This window comes from Toxotes jaculatrix, chromosome 15, assembly GCF_017976425.1.
Source record: "Toxotes jaculatrix isolate fToxJac2 chromosome 15, fToxJac2.pri, whole genome shotgun sequence".
Classification (NCBI taxonomy): Eukaryota; Metazoa; Chordata; class Actinopteri; family Toxotidae; genus Toxotes; species Toxotes jaculatrix.
The window spans coordinates 15,436,485-15,458,942 of NC_054408.1; the positions used below are offsets into that span (position 1 = coordinate 15,436,485).

Sequence of the window (22,458 nt, forward strand, 5' to 3'; positions counted from 1 at the left end):
AGAACCAGTTTGGCTACCAGGACCCAAGTTACAGCATGGAGGACATGCTGGCCACCCTCCCCAGAGTGGTATCTGTCCCACCCAACTCTGGAAGCTGCCTCCCTTCACAGGACCTAACCTCCGGGGGGCAAATTGGTGGTGGATTTGTCCGTGGCAACCAGGACAACCCTCGCTGCAATGGCACCCTAAGGAAGCAGGCCTCTCCGAGGTCAAGCACCCTTGGGGCTGGCTCAGCTCTCACTGGAGGACAAGGTAAAGCAGAGTGTTATCCGAAAGTTGTGGAAAGTTAGAGGAATAGCAGTTCACTAAGTGTAAATAAAATAATTAAATAAATAATAATAAAAATATATAAATAATAAACAATAATAATAAAAATAAATCAAACCAGCAGGTGAACAGAAGATGGATATTACAAGGACAACATGGTCCATAAAAACAAGGCATCAGTTCAGTTAGTTATATAAAATCTGCCGTTGCTATAAGTAATATTCTGATTAAGCCATTGGCATTATTTTAACATGTCTCAGTTACATTCCTCTTTGCATAAGCAAAGTTCACACCTACCCAATTATCATATTTTATTATTTCTTTTGCATTTCTTTTGCCACTACTATCAAGGTTGGTCAGTCATCACATGTATGCTTCCTTTCCTTTTAGATTTGTTTGGCTAGGAGAAGGAGAACTTAAGCCTCACATGAGCATTATGAATACATGTGTATCCACCAAGCATTTGTTGGAGAGTAAGAAGTAAAATGAAAGGAAATAAGTGTACCATATCAGTGATGGCTCTATTCAGGCACTGATTAGATTTATCTATTGTCAACAGATGAAAAATAGACATGAAACGCATCTCAGGTCAGTGCTTGAGCTATTGAGCTTTTAGCCATAGGCCTGCCCAAGAGTGTAGTCACAAGACAAAATTGATACAGTACATGAAAATGGATTATGGGAAATGGAAAATGGAAACATGGATTGCATTGAAAATGCAAGGTGCTTGTTTATTGGTGGAGAATGACTTGCATTAAAAGGATGATGCAGATTTACTAGATACCACAAATCTGTATCCAGGAGCCTCTCATTCATGGAGGTTTGTTAAATACCATATTTTAAATTTCTTTCATGCTTCCTTTCTTTTTGCTTCCCAAGGTGGAGGGGAGGACAGTAGCGCACAGCGTTATAGTGCTGATCCAACCGGTCTCTTAGCAGAACGAGGAACAAAAGGAGACAAGGACCAGGATGGTTACATGACTGCTATGAGAGACAAGAACAACTCAGGTTGCTCAGTTCTCAGAAAAACTAAATGTGTCCATAAAGCTAACAGATGTTTGGTTGGACAGTAATAGAACAAAACTAAATAGTTTGTTTTTCTTTGCAAGTTGCAGAGAAAAACTGAAATATCCAACCAAAAGGTCATTTAAATGCAGACATCATATTGTGAGCATGATTTTCATGTTGAAATATGTGACTTTTTAGTGGCTTCAGTGGAGATGAAAAGATCTTAGCTAATCTAAATTTTTTTGTTTCCAGACTATCTCAACCCTGTAGAGGAAAACCCTTTTGTCACACGTCGAAGGAATGGTGACGCTCACGCAGTGATTGATGGAGCAGGTTGTCACACCCTGCACATGGCCGGAGCTGCTGCTGCCCCCAAAAGCCAGTCCACCCACAGGGACGATGAGTATGTCAACGAGCCACTGTACCTGAACACCTTCCTTAACCCTGGAGACAAGAACGGATTGGCTGGCGCAGTATCCATCTCTGGCCCAGGGTCCTCTGCTGCTCAGTCAGTATCGCAGACAGTCAACCCATCAACATCAAGCCACACCGTCTCATCCACTGGATATGTGGTACCTCCCGGCCACGTCCCCCACCCATCATATCCATCACACACCCTGCATCCAGGGCATTCAGGACACGCTCTGCACTCAGGCATCACCAGCAGCACCATCATGTTTGATAAGAAAGGCAAAAAGGCCACTTTTGACAATCCCGAATACTGGCAGCACAGTCTGCCCCCAAAGTCCTCACTGCACAACCCTGAGTACCTGCAGGACTGCAGCACACGCTTCTTCTACCGGCAGAATGGACGCATTCGCCCTGCTGTTGCCGAAAACCAGGAATATTTGTCCGAGGCTGCTATGAAAGCAGGCAATGTGTTGCCACCCCCTCCATACAGACAGAGGAACACTGTTGTGTAGTGACCCACCTGTAGCACAATGGAGGGATGAATAGAGGGATGAGGGCGGAGATGAATGGACTGTAAACAGTCCTTTCGTTTCCTTACAGCACTTCTCAACTTGGGTTCTCCTTGCACCCTCCCTGAACACTTCTCTCTGTCATATCTGATTGCAAGTCTTTTATTCTCACTCTAAGGTTCTGCCTTTTCTTGACAGGACCACAATAGCAGTCACTGACAGCCTCACTTGACTCCCAAACCATCTTTTCTATTCCATCCTTGGCCCCTAAAGCAAGTATACACATCTCTTCGAGGTCGGTTCTCTTCTGGAGCAAACTGTCCTGGCATCTTTAGTACTAGTGAGGCACAAAAACAACACAGTGAAAGACTGAAATTTGATGCTTAATGGAATAAAGAGGAGAAATAAACTGAGGTTAGCCCAAAGAGAGGATTATTGCCATGACCTTACACAAATTATGATTGCTTTCCCTCATACACCCATAAATTACTGTTCACCATTTCACCATGTTCTTTTATCTCATTTTCCGCCCGGCTAGATGTACACATTGCAGTATGTACACATTGCTATTGCTTGTGTGCAGTCTGTCAAATGGCACATGCACATGGAGTTATGTTGTGACCTGCCAGCAAACCTGCAGTCACACTGAAGAGCCCTGATGTGGCTTGCACGCCTGCCCACATGCTTCTTTGACTTTTACACATTTTACATGTTGCTGCACCAGAAATGTAATCAAACATTTATCATGCACAGCTCACACATCATACCTACAACATGTTAACATGCCTGCAGCCGTGACACACCAGTAATAACTATACATTAATTCATAATCAAATACACACACTCTGACAGATAAGCCTGCTGTCACTTGAAATATATTCTGGAGGAGAGGCTCAATTGACCTTGTGCAGGAAGACAGAGAGTGCCGATAATGGCAGTCAGTGGTGCAGTGCAGAAAAAGGTTCAACAGGAAAGTAAATGTCAGTTTTATGGAAAGCTGTGATATGGCCCAGTACTTGGTGGAAAGCATTTGACAGATTATTGGAATGGCAAGGGTGGGGGGCGATTTAAAAGGTTGATCACTCAGAAGATGACCCTTAACTTCCTACATTGAGATCCCTCCTGTTCTCCTTTCATCCACACCAATGCAGACCGAAGAGCCAGCAAACCATCCAGCTCAATTTCATATGATCATTGTAAGCAGCATTGTGACTGACATAACCAACGGTAACCGCAGCACTAGGATTGATGTTTCAGTGGAACCGCTGCCTGGGGATGGACAAGTCTTTTTAACGGGGCAAGGAACATCATTGCGGAGAACATTTAAGGCAGGCCATGAGGGAAAGATATAAGTTAAGAATATTTTTTTTTGTTGTTGTTGTTTTTCTTTCTTTTTAGGCATCAGGGATCTGTTTACTTTGTCAACTTGTCTTACAGTGGATGAGACTAATGAAGGGAAGGGTAAACAGCACATATACCCAGCCACAAAAGAGCGCTGTGGAGATGGCAAAGAGGCTAACCCTGCAGAGCTGTAAATAAGCCAATTACATGTCATTACCAGACAGACACAATTCCAGATAAAGGCTCTGTGGACTGAGCTGTGTCTGGAAAGATGTACATCAAAAGATGAGGATAAAAGATTTTTTTCACCTCTCTGTGTTCATACCATTGTATGTCATAAAAACAAAAAATTATCTTTGACCACGTAGTCCCGACTACAGAGCTTTGCTCTGTCTCTTAGGGTTAAGGTGATTGAGGAGAAAAGACTGTCAGAACTGTCTAAAGAGGCCTCCTCCACATTTTTACCATGGAACACTACGAGAAAATGGGACACTTTCTTTTGTATGGGTGATTGACATTAATGGTGAGACATTACAAGTTATCACTGAATCCAGTGATGGCTAGCTTTCTGTACTCATACAATATTGCCAGATGCCACAGTAAGCTCTGATGGAGACCACTAGCATCTGTCATCAAATGACTTTGAAGTCTAATTTAGGCAGGGGTTGATAATTTAATAGCACTTAATGCTCTGGCACAGCCAAATGACTTTGCTGTTATTCTCGCTCTAAGGGGCAGTTCGTTACAGTGAGACAATAGTTTCCACTGCACGGAGGCCTCGTGTTATTTCTTTCATTAAGCATTTTACCAACAAAGACATATCCCTACCCTCTGAAGAAGATCGCAATATTAATAGGGTTGGGTGATATGATATACACTGTTAGAGAATAGAAATTTGTCAAGCTCTTAATACCATTTATGTCGAGTAGTAGTAGTAGTTAGCTATTCCTTTAAAATCTGTAGTTTACTGGACTATTATAGGCATAGTTGTTTTACAGGGTTTTTGCACCAATGTGATGGAATATCTTGATTTTTCAGGGCTATTAAAGTGGCACTCATTAGTGGGGCTCCACAACTTTGGATCCTATATTTCCTGAAATGCAGCTTCATAGCATGTACTGATACCCTTCCTTATTCCCTAAATTCCCATTTCTTTCAGACGCCTCACATCTAGTCTGTAATGCAGATTTACTTCTCTTTTATTCTCCTTTTCTTTCTCTTTTCCTCTCCCTCCAGAGCCACAAAAGATGTTATTCAACTGTTTTCACAAGCTGGGTAGTCCTCTTTATGACAAGTAAACTAAACTTCATGAGTGAAATCCGTGGCATGCCCCTTTAACTAAAAACCATCTGGTTATTTTATCACTAGTAACACAGTTTCTCAACTGATTTTCCAGAAATGTGTTATCTGTGACTATACATAGTAATATTGCAATATGAATCGCAAATAACTCGATAGATGACTTACTCCATGTTACTCACCCTGAGTAATAGGTGATAATACCATGAAACATAGAGACCAACTAATGCCTGTTTATGTCTTACTGCTGACACACCAATACACAACCACTGTTACACAACCTTGTGCCTCTACATTGAAAATACCTGGTGGAGGGAGGATTCAGGTGGGCAGGACTGATGATTTACTGATGTTGCCCTGGCACAGTTTTTTTCCCTCCCTCTCAGATTTTATGGGAATAATAATCATCCAGTGGAGCTCCAGCTGAGGCACAAGTTGCCACATCGTAAAGGGACGTCAGACCTATTGAAATTAAAATATAATGGAAGACAGATTTGTGCCATAATACAGAAGATGCAGAGCTGAAATTTGCAACTCAAAAGAAATGTGAATTTTATAGGTGTGTGGGCGCAGGGTCAGTCTTGACGTCCTCACTGTGTTAAGTATCACTTTGGCATTGCTCGTTATTAACCTCATTTAGCTGTGCTAGATCACATTTTCTGACATCTTTATTGTTCTGCTGATTTCACATTTACTTGATTAAGCTCAAAGTTACCATATGTATACATTCTGTGCAATGAAAGTGTCCTCTTAGTTTTTGGGGTTGAAAGTGTAGTTATGTAAGTCTATTTTTTACCATCACCCATGAGGTATTAGTTGTAGTGCTTGTAGACTACTGTATGGCCGTGTGTTTAAGTGCAATGACAGCAGTGAAGAGTCACCAAAAGGCTCCGTAATGGATCTCTGTGGAAAAATAAAGCCAATCTTTTGGAGGAGAAAACCTGCTAGGGCTGTCAGCCAGCAGGAATCACAAGGGGCTTTTAGCTTTCTGAATGCTAATTCATCCACTTTCGCTTGTTGTTCTGTGGGGAAATCATGTTACCCAACATCTCACCCAGTGCACCAGCTGAGAAACCCTGAATGACAGGCAATAGGCTGTAATCCTGCAGCGAGGTTAAAACTAAGGTATTAGCATTCCAGAAATGTTACTAGACCAATGCATCAATGTTACAAAAGCTAGCAGGAGAAAATGTGCAAGTGCACTGTAACTGGCAGAGGAGACCACAGTTGATTGCCATTCTTTCTTTCTCCTCAGAGGTGACTGTAGAATTGTATGTAGCAAACACTGTTCTGCAGCTGAAGCACTGAAAACCAGAAAGCAGCTATGCTTGGAGTGAACACGAACAAAGACCAAAACAAATCTGGAAGGGAAAAGTGATTGTGGTCAAATATTAACATGAGTCATAGCTTCGTGTGAAAAGATATGATGTTGCTATGAGCCTCATAGGTAGAGTAGATATTTAAAGGGGCACAATAACTCTCAATACGGACCACTCACCCAGAAAGTCATTCTCATAGAAACAGTTCTATTTATTTTGTGCATCTACTTTTGTTTTTTGGTTTAGTGTATTCCACACATATCTAATCATATGTATTGTAAATTGTGTGTAAAGTTTTGTTTTTGCTCTTCAGGGTCTCATTGTGATTTTTTTTTTTTTTTATATGCAGCTTGAAGGCTGTCTGTTGTGTTCTCTAATCAACTTTAAAGCAATTACAAGCTGTGTCTCAATTTAAGGGCTGGATGTTTGCCCTTTCCAACGAACTGAAGTCCAGGCTGAACCTGCATATCGTTGCCAAATGAGACTAGACTAACAAAGACCAAAACCGAGGTGTTCAGGTGCTCATCATCAACTCATTAAGTTTTGGCATATTTCTCACCAAGAAGTTGCCCTCAGTCAGCATATGACAGTTAAATATGTGAGATTAAGCTAAATTTTGCAGTATGATTCAAACAGTTCCCCTTTGCACATGACGACTGGTAAATGCAAATTTACCACATGTCCAAGAGTTCATAGCTGGCTTCCCTTATTTTATACCTTGCAGTGACTTTTCCATTGGTCAGTTAATATGATTTAATTATCAGTGATGATCAGCTGAAAAGAAGACATCTGGCATGGTCATACACCACAGTTATTTGAGTTGACGAGGACCGCCTGACAACTCAGGTTATAAAAACTGACCTGTATGCATTTTGATTGTGGGATATTGAAGACTGCAAATGATAAACCATATGTGTCCTCCAAAGCGAAGGCAGACTTCATTTTTCAGTCACATTCTGTGAGACCTTTGAAATGGGGCAGGCCTTATCGGACCATTAAGACATATATCCTGCCCAGAAATGATGACTTTGGAGGGTCCAGCCCTGAACTGGAACAGAGTGACTATATTTATAGTGTGTGCTCTATTTCTCTTTTCTGTGCTTTGATTATTCATATCATGAGGACATGTTTTCACAGCATAAGTAAATTCCATCCACTTGTGGTCTAAATGGTCTTACTTTATTGGACAAACACGTTGCATCTCAGAGGACTTCTATTAATTACTCAATGGGAAATTTTTTTTTTTTTTTAATGCATCATCAAACAAATCAAACATAAAGCAGCTGACAAACACATATTCTACCATTGTAATAGAATCAAACTGTGTATGGCTGTCATATTCATATGGTTTTACTCTGATTCACATGTGTATATTCTATAATGCCATGAAGGGAAAGATAACACTGGTTGAGTAAGCACAGTTTACTATGTATTGAATTGATGGTAAAACTGTAAAATTAATAATTGTCTTTTAACCAAATGAAAAAGACATTCAGATAATGGGTTGCTCAACAGTTTTGCAATTGTTAAAAAAAATCAAAATAAAAATAAAAAGTGGATAGTATTTTTATAGGTAGGTAAAAAGTGACCAGGTGCATCTGTAAATAGGACAATGATGCTTCTTTTTCCAGCTGAAGCTATTTTTCTTTCTTTTTTGGTTTCTTTTGTTTTTATTTCTCCTTGCATCATTGCATTTTTAGTGGTCTACAGTATCTTTATTTTTTCTTTGGGGAATATCTTTTCTGTATGTATATAAATATATATACAGTATATATATATATATTCTGTAAATGTAATTTGAGGAGTGAACTCTGACTTTAAAAACGCTTGCAGGGTCTCTTGTCACCCCCAACTCATCATTTCCCCTGTGATTGTGTGATTGTGTTTTCAGCACAACTCGGTGGATTTTGTGTTTTGACCTCTGCTCTTGCTCACTTTGTAGGAGTGTTTTTTTTTTCCCTCTGTTTTTTTACTGGGTGTATTATACCCACACTACCCTCCATGCTTCTCTCAGTGTTATCCACCTCTTGAGATTTTCTTTTTTTAAGATTTTGTACACTCTTAAGATGCTGTTGCAAAACTAATGAATATTCAATATTTAATCCCCCTTTTCTCTCAGTCTTTTCCTAACAAATGTTATTAATCCACCAGTGTCACTTTACATTCTGAGTTTTGAGGACCTATGTTATATTTCCTCGGGTAGTTTGATTTCTGTTTCCCCTGAGCTCAGTCATTGTTTACTTTCAGATAATATTCAGCTCTTCATCCGTTTGTGGCAATACTGAGTGAATGGTGTAGCAATATCATGTCGCAGCTCTGAGAGTGATTTAATGACATTTGAGAAAACCGAATGGAAGGTAATTTGTATGGGCTGGACTGATCATTTAAATCACTGATATCTGCTTGTACAGACAGGTTGGTAGGTACTATTTTGGCTTCATTTAAATGTTCACTCTTTACTGGAAGTCACACCTTTGCAGGAAGCTAATGTTTTCATTTAACGACAGGACTTTTTGGGAGTTTTGCCATTTTGTCAACTTACCTGATACATGCATGAGGACTGGCACCAAACTCATCAGGGTGTGTTATTTTTGTTGCAGCATTGCAGCAAATATGGATGCACAATTTGTGATATACTGTTGATTGTATTACATGTTTCCATTGTAAAGCACTCGAGCACAACTTGTGTTGTTTGTGCAGGAATTGAGCCAGACAACTTAATGTTTTGTGCTGTTTTCTGATAATACTATAGACTTTACTAATGAGGGATACTGCAATTTTATTTTCAAAAGTTAAGATTTTAACCAGTATCAACTTTGGATAAATTAAATAAATTTTATATATTGCTTATCACCTACAGAATACTATTGGCCTATTGTCCACACAATCTTAAGTGTTGCATGTCATTTGATGATTTTGGTGGCAAGCCAGATCCAGTATCCAGTATTTACATAAACAGTGTAAAGTGGTCATTTTGGCAAACTCCTCAAAATGAATCTGTTTAACAGTACAATGAAGTTTGGAAGAAAGTATCTTCTGTCATAAAAATGATCATTTCTTCTTATCGTCTCATCAGAATGATTGAGAACTAAGTTTTATAGACCAGACCTTGTCACATATTACCAGTTTTAAATGTTTCCTTTCACTGGTTAATTGACACATTTCCCAAACTAGAACATTTAAATACGTATTCCCTCTGTTTTGTTACAATCTGTCAAAACTATATTTTTAATTCAATATGAATAAAGATCAGTCAATATTTAAAGATGGGTTGTGCTCATTTTTCTAGGCCTTTACATTGAGGTAAGTGTTGTTATTATGATGTGATAAAACTAGTTACACTTGTATGCCCCAAAGCGATCTTAATTGACACTCCATTGTCCCAGTGGAACCCCAGTGGAAATTATACCCCCAACAGATTTACCCTGGAGTATAGCCCCCACCATTTTTAACATTCGCATTTGTTTGTAGTTTTGCAGGAATAGCAGAAGTGATAAATTCAAGATCCACACAAGTTATTTAATGTTTCTTTTCAAGAGTGATTGACTTCATTGTGGCCATCTGTCTTTATACCCCTCTAGATGGGATCCAGTATTTCTTCAAATTCAGCCCTCACAGTTTTGAGGGCCCTTTACACCTCCTTATTTCAAATGTCAGCCTGTTCTGGAGTAGTTCAGCCAGACACATGGGAGTGTTGTGTAGCCTGTAGTCACAGCATGACATCTTCATTCTGCCCAGATGAGGCCGGGCAGCAGACATCTCTCACCATTCAGCAGATTCTGCCTTTAGGTTAGAAAGAGCAAGGAGTCAGACGGTAGCGCCGCTCTTGCCGCTATTCTTCAGGCCATTTTTTTTTCACATTAAAAGCTACTCACACACACACAAACTTGTACACTTACAGAGAAATCACAGGGGAGCACCAATAATAAAGTGTCATTACTTCTGACACTTGCTCATGCATGATAGATGCATCTCTTTTCCAGCTGATGACATTTTATGGCATTATCATAGGAAATCCAATAATGAGATCGGCATCTTGGAGCCTTTGCCCCATGCAAAGTCAAATCACTTGCCTTAAGATGGTAATAGAGTGTGATCGAAACAATCTGTCACTGCCTCTCCTCTTACTCTCACATGCCAACCCCCCTTGACAAAGTGTATGGATTTTTACCTGATATGATCGGCACAGTTGAATGTAAATGATCTTAAATGTCTTTAGGTGAATCGATTGAGTGACGCTTCTCTGCGAATAAAAGTGAAGGCTCTATTTGACAGTGCATCAATCTTTACCACAACACCACAGCACAGCAAAACAATTTTACTATCTACACGTTTCCGTGTGCAGCTATTTTAATATGTGCTGATGTAAACACTTCTAAAGATAGAGGTTCAAGAGCTGGCTGTGAGCCAGAACTGCAGTTTTGCTTGCTCCAGCAAGAAGTCATTTTTCCACTGTGTGCCATTTCGTATCATGTACACTCTGTTCTCTGCTGTTCGAATTTTTTGCTGTCTTATCCCAGGTTATTGAACCTATTGTCACAGCTTCTAAGCTGTACAACCTTCAGCAAAAATGAGACACACTGTGGACTTTTCTCCAGAGCAGATGGTTACATGTTGCGCAACAACTTCAGAATTCACAGTCACATCCAATCAACTGATGCAATCATACTGTAATGTTATAATTTAAAATGACAGCCAAGTGTAACACCAGAGCTCTAAAACTTGCTCTGTCTTATTCTGACTGTTTTGGCATTGTTATCTCTTTTACTCAGAGAGCCAGTGGTGAGGGCAGCTGCCTCTAAATCCCAGCATGTTGGCAGTCTGTGATGGAATGGACTGTACAAAGCCCACTAAGCAGTGTTGCGATCCCCCTTGAGAGCTTTCATTATGGAACAGCATATTGGATTCTCTTCACAGGCTGTCTGTCTCTAGAGGCTACAATCTCTCTTGGAGTCCACACACACACGCACACGCACACACACACACACACACACACACAAAGCATCATACAAGACATCATGTAGACAACCCAGTAATAAATCCTTCCCGATTCTCTGTGAGTCTGGTTTTTTACTGCACAGACATAATACATGCAACCTGATGCTGTTGCTGTGATGCTGCCAGTATTTGATATGACCTCTAGAGTAAGTGGTCTGTCCATGGATCTGCCAAGAAGCATGGGTCCAGGTGCTCACCCACACACCTATATATTTACAGTGGGACCCAGTCACACAGTAAGCATTTTAAGCTGCAAAGAGAGGTTGTTGTTGTTGTTGGTAAATAAAGGCAACAAATGTTGTTAGCAAGTTAACCTGGTTAACGAGTTAGTAAGTTAACCTTGTTAAGCTAAGTTAACCTTGTTAACTTACTAATCCTTCCTTGTGAACTGCCCTCACAAAAGTGAATGTTTATGTTTTAAGCATGCATTGTATGTGTGTGTATCATCACTGATGGCAGAATGTGTATGTTTTTATTTATGGTGTTTAGGCCCAGGGCAAAGACTCCCATCAGGATTAAGGTGGCTCACTCCTATCACTATCAGGATCAAGGCAAGCACACACAATCATATACATACACAATACACAATATGCCTGTCCCGTGACCCTGAGAAGCACACAAGAGTGACTACACTGTGAACATCTGCTCATTATTTTTAAGGTATGGTAGGTTTACTTTTGCAAGTTCTTCATCTCTATTTGATTATTGTTATTAAATATAATATAATATAATCTTATCTTATATAATCTTCTGAGGCAAAAATGTGCACATATGTTTGTTATCTAGTGTGTACACCAACACAAACTCCAGGCTCATAATATTTTTCTCCCCTTCATATAGGTGCTGTGCCTAAAAGCAGCCATGCAAATGTGATGTAGAGACTGCAGTAAAAATCTGGTTCAGCGAGGCAAGGGTCACAGAGAGTGGGAGAGGGCCCATTTACATGAAGACCTGTAAAATCATTATTTATGTTTAATTATTAAATTATTAGTCACATTGAGTCTAAACCAGGCTGCTCACTTTCTTAGTGAAAGGCGCTTAGTAGTTTTCCCACCTACGTCCCACTCCATCTCATTCATCTGATCTCTGAACATGTTTATGGCTCAAAGTCTTGACACTTCAAATTCGTAAACTAGCCTTTTCCATCCTCCTCAGTGGTCCTCATCTCCTAGGTACACACCACCAGAAAACTCCAGTCCCCACTGGGAACAGGTTCATTTGCCCTCTTAATAACTGCTCTGCTATGACCTGCTCTACTCTGGAACGTGTCTGAGTCTGAGCTGATGCCAAGACTTTTTGTAATAAATCAAACTGCATCTCACTGATGAGCGGTGAAATATTTTGTAGTTTAACTGTTTTAATTTAGCTTGTACATTAGTTATATTCTATATAATTTTGTATTTATTTAATTTGTATTTCCCTTTGATTAAATAACATTATGTTGAAGATGGCAACCTCAGTTTAATGCTCTTTATATAAGTACTCTTGAATCCAGTAACAGTGTTTGCACATTGTTAGCCATATATTTCTACAGTATTTAAATGTTAACAATGAATGAATATTGATTAATCCAATATTACATTTACGAAGAGCATTGGACAGAGGTGGTGTACGGTTCATATACATGATGTATAATAAATACTACAACAAACAATAATGATAATAAGAGTAATAAATTAATAACAATAATAATGTCCTGATGACGACAGGAGGATGTAATCACAAATATTATTTTGGGCTCAACCATCAGCTGATGTCTCTTGTCAGAAACACAAACAACTCAGCAAATAGCTGTGATTTGTAAATTTCATGAGAATAGGACCATGCAGCTCACCTCGTGTTGTTCAGCCCTGTGTCAGGTAGTAGGAGAGATCCAAGTCAGAGTTGGATCAGTACAGGGAATGCCATGTGATTGCAAACACACGTTTTAGCCCAAAGACAAAGAGGACACACACTCACCCACACAAATAATTGATTTGAGGTTGAGAATTTTTTTTGTGTTTGTCCTGATTACCTGAGCATTTCGAAATACATTCATGATGAGCTGGCAATAGTTTGGCTACATGTTGTACTTGCTTGAATCTTGTAGATTATAATGATCCCAGAGGCAAAGTGTACAACCAGTGCTGCACAATTATATCAAGACACACAATGCTTTGGTAGTTTCATAACAATAATTATACTATCCCAAACCCATTTATGTTTAATGATTTATTGGGCACATTTAATCAGTGGTTATGAAAGATTTGCACAAGCTACTTCATTTTGGCAATATTCTGATATTGTCATTTCAAGCTTGGGAAGATCTAAAACTGTCCAGCATTTCACTAAGTAGTGGTTGACAACACACACACATTAAGATTAATAAGGCAATCTCGATGGTCATTTGCATGCTGGTTGTGAAATACAGCTCATCTGATTACTGTTGAACATAAGCTACTCAGCATTTAGTGTTTATCACTTGCTTTGTTAGGGAAGGCAGTGAGAGGCTCCTATTGAAACTACATTGGCATTGCAGTGAGAAAATGGTCATTACAACTCATTTATAATTCCTTTCAGTTCCAGTAATGAAAGATATATTGTGATGACTGAATATCTTCAAAGAGAGGATGGCTGTGTTTGTGTGTGTGTGTGTGTGTGTGTGTGTGTGTGTGTGTGTGTGTGTGTGTGTGGCATTGCCAGTTATTTCTGACTTAGGTCTGTGCTTTAACATTCTGGCCAACAACTTAAACCGTACTGTGCAGCCTTAAGTACAGCCAGGTCCACAGTTATTGCCTAAGCATAGTTTCTCTAAGATGCCTGCAAAATTATAAATTAATTTTAAACTTGTATTTTTTTATGTGAATTGGTCGAAATCCTTCTTATAAGATGTTCTGGCATCTTTGCTGCCATATAAGATGCTGTGACCAAATTACCAAACCTTTATTAAATACTGTTGCTCAATCACTTCATTGTCAAAATAGAAGCATTGAGTAACCACTAACATCCACCTCATAATAAAATGTGCCACAAACAGGCTTTGCCAGGGTGGCCAAATCAAACATTTAATGTGTTTTGGGTCTTGAATGGGGTCAGCAACTGTCAGGACCTCAACTGCCCATGATCCTTCTGTGTCACGGGGTACGGCGGCCGCACTGCCCAAATCACAGTAATGGCGGGGAGCTTATGGAGGTAGCTGGTCTTAGTTAGCCTCGAGTTTAAATAAGGACTTTCCAGTCCAAACACTTCGCTTCGGTTCGGCACAGGACAACGCCTTGAAGAGCAGAAAGAGTTCAAATTCAGGTTGAACTTCTCAAAGCTGCGTCGTGACCGTGCCATTTTGCTCGTCAAACAGTGGTCTACAGGGACATGGAAGCCAATTGGCTCCAAATCAACCCGCTAGCTGTCGTTTTCTACGGCGGTGGACGAATGGCGACGAAGTGGCTTATTGGACACTTAACTTAAGCCTCGGTGACATATCTCCAAAAGACGAATAGGAGCTGGTCGGCCTTCATTTCAAGCGGTATGACTGGTATGACTCTTTCAGCTGTCGGTGGGATTAAACCTGGCACCAGAACATCCGCTGTATCACAAACGCTGGACTTTCTTAACGTTTTCCCTCGACGCGGCCTCACCACAGGTAAGCCATTTAAATTCTCTGTCCCCGCTGTGTTGCCAGTTTTAGTTTCTTGAACACAGCCTGCTGTTTTGGCTCTGAATTTTCTGCTGCTGGTCCAGTAACCCAGTAGGAGTAGGTGTGCTAGGTTCAGTTGTGTGATTGTAGCCTATATGGTTATTTGGCCACTGTGCCAGGCTGTTGTCTGATGGCTGCTGCTGATGCCAATAGTGTTGAATTTTATGAAAACTTAACTGTTTGTGAACTTCTCCCCCACTTTTAGTTCAGTGATCTCCAAATTGGTATGGATCTTCTCTGGATTTCCACTTCTACTTGTCTACTTTAAGCCAGTGAGGTCTGAAACTAAACATATTTTCTGCATGGCTTAGAGTTAAGTCATGTTTGTTTTTCCGGGCTGACTTTGCTTTTTTCCAAGTCTAGCGTTTATTAGATCTAAGGCATTATCCCCAATCACATAGTCAAGGGTAGAGTATCTCCAAATATGGAGAAAAGTGGCCATATTGTGATGCTAATTAAATTGTGTAAGAGCATCCCCTTACTCACGTTCAAGATTAATCAAGTGCACAGCAGGCTAACTAGCATTTCCTTGTTTCTGCAAAGTTGATGGAAATGAAGCAAGATTTTAAAATGACTTTCACTCTTAGAATATACCAATAACATGTGAGCAGAGTGATAAATGAGACCAATTGTGGGCAACACTGCATTTTAATTAAGCCAGTCTTAAGCGAGGAGGCGTCATTGTTAAAGTCAACTCTCCATTGCAATTATGCTGCTCTGTTCATGTGTAATATAATGGCTTGATGACAGTTCTTTGTTGGCTTACAGTGGAGGCATAATTGTGTTCTTTCACACATAAAAATGGCACATCTCAATTTTCTATTTTGACTTGAAGAAACACTCATTCAGTAAAAGGATAGAGGTTACATCTTCATGACTTCATCCTGCTAGAGCATTGCTATTTCTGATTCTGATTCTGATTCTATTGTATTTTGCTGTTCAAACTTCAGTAGTGGGGAACGGACTTTGTTGTTCTGAGATCCCTCAGAGAGAGTTGATTTAAAAATAAAAGTAAATATGTGTTTTTCCACTAGTTCAGCTGGAAATTTAAAAAAATGTTTTTTTTTAGTTATGATACAGATGTAATCTCCCGTTATGGTCTTTCTTCCTACTCATTCCTTTTGTTAATTACACTTGATCTCCAGTGCCACAGAACCTTAGTTACGTCCTCCAAGGGGTTGGTTTGAGAACATAGGCTTGGCACAAAGCTCTAGTTCTTTAATCAAACTAGTTTTCTATGTCAAATCAAGACTGATCAAACTAAAAGGAGAACAATACTTAGACAATAGTTAGACAAGAAAAATGTTGCTTTTCATTTAAAAAAAGAAGATCTATGAAAGAAACCATTGGACCACCAGTCATGTGATGATCCTCAGTTCAGATGTGAATATGTCATATTAGTGATTTAATGCCTGTGTAACGTTTTACTTTCCAAGTGAACCTTAATCTATCCCTGTTGTACCGTATAAAGCAAGGAAAACATTTACATAGGTGGTTCACACACTGTTTTAATGTCCACTGAAATGGATTAAGTTTGTAGTCCCATCTCACATAGATGTAATGATGGTGAGTGCTTCAGAGACATGACAGTGTTTATGACCAAAGCCCAAGAGGGCTTATACTGCGTCCACACGGAAGGCATAGTGTGATCAACACGTCAACAGAGCAGCAGCAGCAGCTCTGGTGCTAAAATATGCTTTGACCGTTTTTCAACTGATTAGACAGTTGGATTCATTACAATAGAAGTGTGTGAGTTGTGTCTCAAAAAAACGTTACCTCTTTCCACCGTTTGCTACTTCTCTCATATGGCGTGCTTTTATCAAAGGCTTGTGTTATAGTTGGTTGTTTCTGTGTAATGTCTTTAGCCGTTACCACTGGCTGATGTGTGGTTGGCCTCGCTGCTTTGCTCTCAGTTTCGGATGCTGCCTCTTCAGGTGGTTAAAGAGGTTCGTTGTGTTTGTGCTTTGTCGTTTGGAGAAAACTCAAACCAGTTCCATATGCAGTGTTGGAGTATGGAATACATGTAACGGCGTTACGTATTCAGAGTACAAATTATGAGTAACTGTATTCCATTACAGTTACAGTTTAAATAGATAATATTCAGAATACAGGTACATTGTACTATTGGATTACGTGACGATACTTCTCTATTTCACGAGTTGATATTTATTCTCTAAACGAATGAAGGCAACCCAATGCGTTTCCCAGAAGCCCCAGCTCCACGAAAACAAACGTAAATAAACGAGCTATTCGCCTGATCAGTCGGTCAGAATGGAGTCGGACGAGGAGCAGCAGGAGCGAGAGCTTGAGCCGCAGCCGGCAAAACAAAGCTGGGACAGGAATGCGTTGGCCAAGACAGAAACAGCGTTACGTATTCTGAGTACGTAACGCCGTTACATGTACTCCGTTACTCCCCAACACTGTCCATACGACTTAAGTGGAGTTCTTTTTGGGGACCAACTCCAAGCGTTCACTTTCGTTGTCGGCGATGGCTACCCGCTACACCTTGAGATAAACAGCGAGGCTAGTAAAAAAAAAAAAAAAAATCAGCACTGCTCGTACTTCGCCATGATTGGTTGGTCATGTTCACATGAAGCGGGCTGTTAGTTGCCCAAGGAAAAAAAACTTCTTGTGCTTCTGTGCGCAAGCATAGAGCTGCAATTAATAGAATGTGCCCTATAGACGATAATACGATCTCTCTCCTCTGGCAGATCGTCAACATCGTCTTCATGATCTAATATCATCATATCGCACAAGTATTTTAGGCTTTGCATTACACTTATTCTAAGTTTGGCAAGGCCAAGTCTGGCTTAACTCTGTACAAGTAACTTTTTGAAACGAGCTGGTATGGATTAGATTTACTGGACAAAGGGAAATTTGGCCTGATGGTGGCCTTAGAGGAAAAGTCAGAGAATCAGTAAACATCACAGGTCATTCTGGGAGGATATGACTACACCAAGTGTCATTATGCTTATTTCGCCACCTATATGGCAAAATGTTCACCGGGAAAGTAAGCTGTAACTAGGGAGGTTGTTTGGCCTTGGTGAAGATCTCTACTTTATTGAGTGCTTTCCATTTCCTCTGTCTACTTAGTGTGAGAGACAAAGAGCCCAGAGACCTCTGCCCCTTAGAGGAATGATTGTCTGTTGTAGTGGGACAAATAGTCACAGTTAATGGCAAGAGACTTTATTCATGTGTATGTGCTTGTGTGTGTTTTTCTTCTCTTTTTCTGTTTCTACCTTAAAATGGATGTCTCATCTTGCTTCACCCTATCTTTATATTCCCGCAGTAATATGAGGACAAGAAAACAACTAGAGATTGATGTCTGACAGGAATAAACAAGACATGATCAAAGCGAGCCTGATTACGGCCATTATGTTTCCACTGTGTTTGAGTGTGTTCATTTGAAACTTAATCTGCCTTTAAATGACAATATGACAATCAGTGCATGGCCATTTGCAGAAGAGCTCCCTCAATGAATGTACCATCATTGTGTTCACTTTGACTGGGGACACACTATTATAGAGTTCAGCTTGAACGTGGACAGTCTGTACTGATTGGTCATGTAGACTTAGATCTGTTTCTATCAAAAGAAAAGCTGATGATTTCTCCAACACATTTCTTTAACAAACAATTGTGCTGTAGCTGTGACCACAATGTATGTCCTTCACCTGTGTTATTCAGCTTACACATCCCACGTGCAAAATCAAAAACGCTCACATTACAGTCACATACAATGCAGAGAAGGTGTCCCATTGGCGCAAAGCAATTACAACACACGCGCACACACACAACACACAACACACAACACACACACACACATCCATAGTCTTCAGGCAGCCACAGAGAAACATATTACCTTTCTGTCAAATAAAATCGTACTCAACATCATTTAATTAATTTCGGTGTATATTAGCATTTTTTATTGTGACCCCCCCCCCCTTTTGCAGTTTCCTTGTTTCCCCTCCCAGCCCCTCCCAGAGGAAAACATCTGTTTGAAAAATGATCAGCTTTTCCTCTCTGTCTATTCTTTGAGGCACTTCTTCTCTCCGTATCTCTCCAATCTCAACAGTGCAGCTATGTAGGAAATGTGCTTGGAGTTAAGGTGTAATTTAAAGGGGAGATATGTTGCCCCCTATAATTTTATATAACTCATTTTGCCTCCTGAATGAACTCCTGAAGGGTCGGCAATGATCCCACCTCTCCTCAAGCATATAGTCTGTGTTCACTCAGTTATATTTATTCACAAGCAACCTGTGAGGTCAGTTCAGGTTCTCAGCCATTCAGTTGTCAGACTTGCTGAAACTTATCACAGCTGATAGTTGATAGCTATAGCTAACACATCCAGCAGTTATAACACTGGCCATGTTCATCATTATGATAGGAATATGTCACCCTGTGTGACAGTATGGCTCTTGTTTGGTCTAAGTTTTATCCAGTATGGCTGCACACACAATAGTTGCTGTAGGACCAAAAATTATGTCGGTCCGACAGCAAGTTGATTTATAATAAAGTAAAAAAATCAGTGATAATGGATAAGTACCAAAAGGTTACATACATGCTGTGTATTATGCACCTGAGTAATATACCATTAAGAACATTTCACTATTGTTAGTGAAAACTATACTTATTGTTGATTGTGCCAACTTTTAAAATGAAAATCACATTCTTGGGTTGGACCATTGATTCCAAAACCATTTGGGACCTAAAATAATGGAGCCTCACTAATCTGCACTCTAATCTCTCTTTCACTTGGCATGGTTGTGCATAATGAGAGATGTGAACCCACTGCTACAACACAATAGCTGCTGCTAATGCACTGCTGCACCAAAGGATGGAGGCAGCTGATGCACATTGTGTTTGAATGCGCATGTGTTGCGGTTCGTTCGCTCATACCGTGTGGCATGTAGGTGACGTTTTGTTTTCTGCCTCATGCAGCTTGCACTGTAGGCAAATTTCTGATTTGAATATAGAACTGTTCTCTGTTGTAAATAATCATATCACACACAAAATGACATAACCAGAGTTTATTCTGAGTTTTCCCATTTAAGTTCAGATGCTTAGCAGGGATGCCACAATACCAGAATTTTGGTAGTTGGTACCAATACAATTCCGCGATTCTTGATACCAAGTGTGATAACCATAGCTCCCACACACATGCACACACATAAACACAATCCCCAGTGCTCAAGCAGTAGTTTGAATTGAATCACATGGTGAGGGGTAAGATAACTTGAAAGGCGAGGTAACCTTTGTGAGAGTTGTATTGGGAGCATTGCTACAACAGACGCCAGCTGTTGTTGCAAACATCAGTGGTAACAGTTTAGATATGATCATTTTGACCACATGTTGTTAATGTAAAGTTAACAAATGAAACTCACTGACCCTGAATTCTGTTTGGCTGTCTTAACTTATTCCTGGTGATGGAATGACTCCTGGTGTGTGTTTTTCCACCAGCAGACCAGTTGGTACACCCACACTCACCACCATTAGTCCACCTGTTGTTGTTATAACAACAGGTGGACTAGTATAAGCCTTCCTTCCTCTTCACCCCTTTGCATGTGATGCCAGGCTGGAACATTTGTAGGACTTTTATGCAGTCTTCTTACTCTCGGAAGAATCACATCTCCATCACCTACAACATTTACACTAGCTTCGGTACCTATTATACTGTAGAAAAACCAATACTGTCACGTTTTCAGAATTTTGCCATTGACTTGATACCAAAGTAACTGTTCACATGAATGGTGGAAGAATGGTGCAAAATGTAAAGCCCTAACTTGAACCTGGAAGAAGGTTTAATTGTTAACTGGACCTCAACTGGAGGATCTGGTGATCGAAAAACAGAAATATGGTAGGCAAATAAACAAATTGTTACTTTAAGAAAAACATTATCACAGATAAGGGCACAAATGATATACCTGCTCTTTCCAAAAGGGTATCAGTCAGATAATAATCTCTAATCACTCTGAATATAATGAAATTAGAGGCACTAAGCCTCCAATACTTTCAAATGAGGGATGAATAAGTAGCCAGTTTGTACAAAAAGAATATCTAATAAATCAGAGTATCAGTCTTTTGTATCTCGCTTCTCGCTTCAACTTCTAAAAACCACATCTGCTGAAATAAACATTTCCTGTCCAGTGTGAATTTACAGCTAAATGTATACAGAGAATAGTCTTTAATTGCTGTGTTTTTGATCTAAAGCTGAAGTCAAGTATTGTGTTGCCCCTGTAAGCGAGTTGTCTGTATTGCTCAAATGATGTAGCTTAACAGAATTTAAACTACTGAGGGTAGTTTGTTAAGCCTGGCCTTGCATGTCATTTAATGAATGTGGTCATGGATCTGTTTATTCATTCAAATAGTAGGCATAGTCATCATCCTATCTCTATATAGTTTCTCCGTTGCTCCACTTTTCTCCTCTACTCTGTTTTGTTCTCTGTTAATCCCCACCTATACACACAAAGTCACGACCAGACACTCTCCCATCCACTCAACGCCACCCAGGGATGACACTATCTGATATCTCCCTAGCAGATTAAGGCCTTAGATTGCAGCACCATAAACAAGTACCTGATCAAAGCTCTGTGTCACGGATTATCTCCTTCAGAAACATTGTACGGTAGAATTGACACAGGTAAAGCTGCAAAATGTCAAGGAAGCTTGGTTCTTTATTGGTTTTCAGCTCAGTTGTAATATAAACGTGTGAGAGACATTGTCTGGTATTTGAAAGAAAGCATCAGCAGCCATGGTAGACAAACGTGTCAAGATTTTGCAGAAGCATAGAGAATGTTGTCTGCCGTTACAAGAAAGCTCACAAATATAAATTGCACAAGCTTTTTGCAATTCTACTACCCAACAAACATGCTGAACTGTCACTCTCTGCTTGCTGTATTTGCAAAGAGAAGACAAGAGAGAAGACAGGTTGCAGAGCTTTACCAGCTTCATACAGTATGACTATGATTTACATACATGTGTTGTACTATGTAAAAAGAATTATGATGAACAATTTGATGAGAACTTATGTCTGGAAAATGTAGTAAAGACACAACAGCGATGAGGGAATCCTCACATTTACCAAGCCAGTTTCTTTTCTATAATATATATTTTCTTATCTTCACAAACCTTCTGCTAAGTGAAAACTATTGGGTGAGGGTTGCCCTTTTTCCTTCAGTTTAAAAGTAGCCATTGAGTTCTGTGTCCAACCAGAGGAAAATAGAAAAAGTAATGAAGGAAACTCTGTGCTACCTTCTTTGGAAGGGGGTGTTACAGGATCTAATTGATGAATAGGAGCTGTAACTCGGAACTGCAACCTTCAATTGAACTTTAATTCATATGTGCATCAATCATTTCCCCCCTTTTATAACATAATGGATACTCAAAGCTCTGATTACTGTGCATTTTGACCTTGTGATGTGTGCGTGTGCGTGTGTGCGTGTGTGTGTGTGTGTGTGTGTGTGTGCGTGTCTGTGTAAGGGAGTGAGAAAACAGGGATTTTTCATCAGAAATAGTAAACAAGGGGAGACCTCCCTCACAAGAAAGTCTCTCTCTCTGTGTCTCTCGCCCTCCTTCTGTCTCCATTATGTAGTAAACAGGGCCTCAGCTGTGCTCGTTGTACGCCCCACCACTCAAA

At 40.0% G+C, this 22,458-nt stretch overlaps 1 protein-coding gene across 1 annotated transcript in view; it reads left to right on the forward strand.

The window, feature by feature from the left end:
* Positions 1 to 9,401, forward strand: part of LOC121194233 (receptor tyrosine-protein kinase erbB-4-like) — a 290,604-nt gene extending 281,203 nt beyond the window's left edge. The window contains exons 26-28 of the mRNA XM_041056962.1: positions 3 to 252; positions 1,147 to 1,275; positions 1,528 to 9,401. Coding sequence (XP_040912896.1) covers positions 3 to 252; positions 1,147 to 1,275; positions 1,528 to 2,198 — 1,050 coding nt within the window. The 3' untranslated portion in view covers positions 2,199 to 9,401. The remainder of the gene's footprint in view (positions 1 to 2; positions 253 to 1,146; positions 1,276 to 1,527) is intronic.
* Positions 9,402 to 22,458: the final 13,057 nt, after the last annotated feature.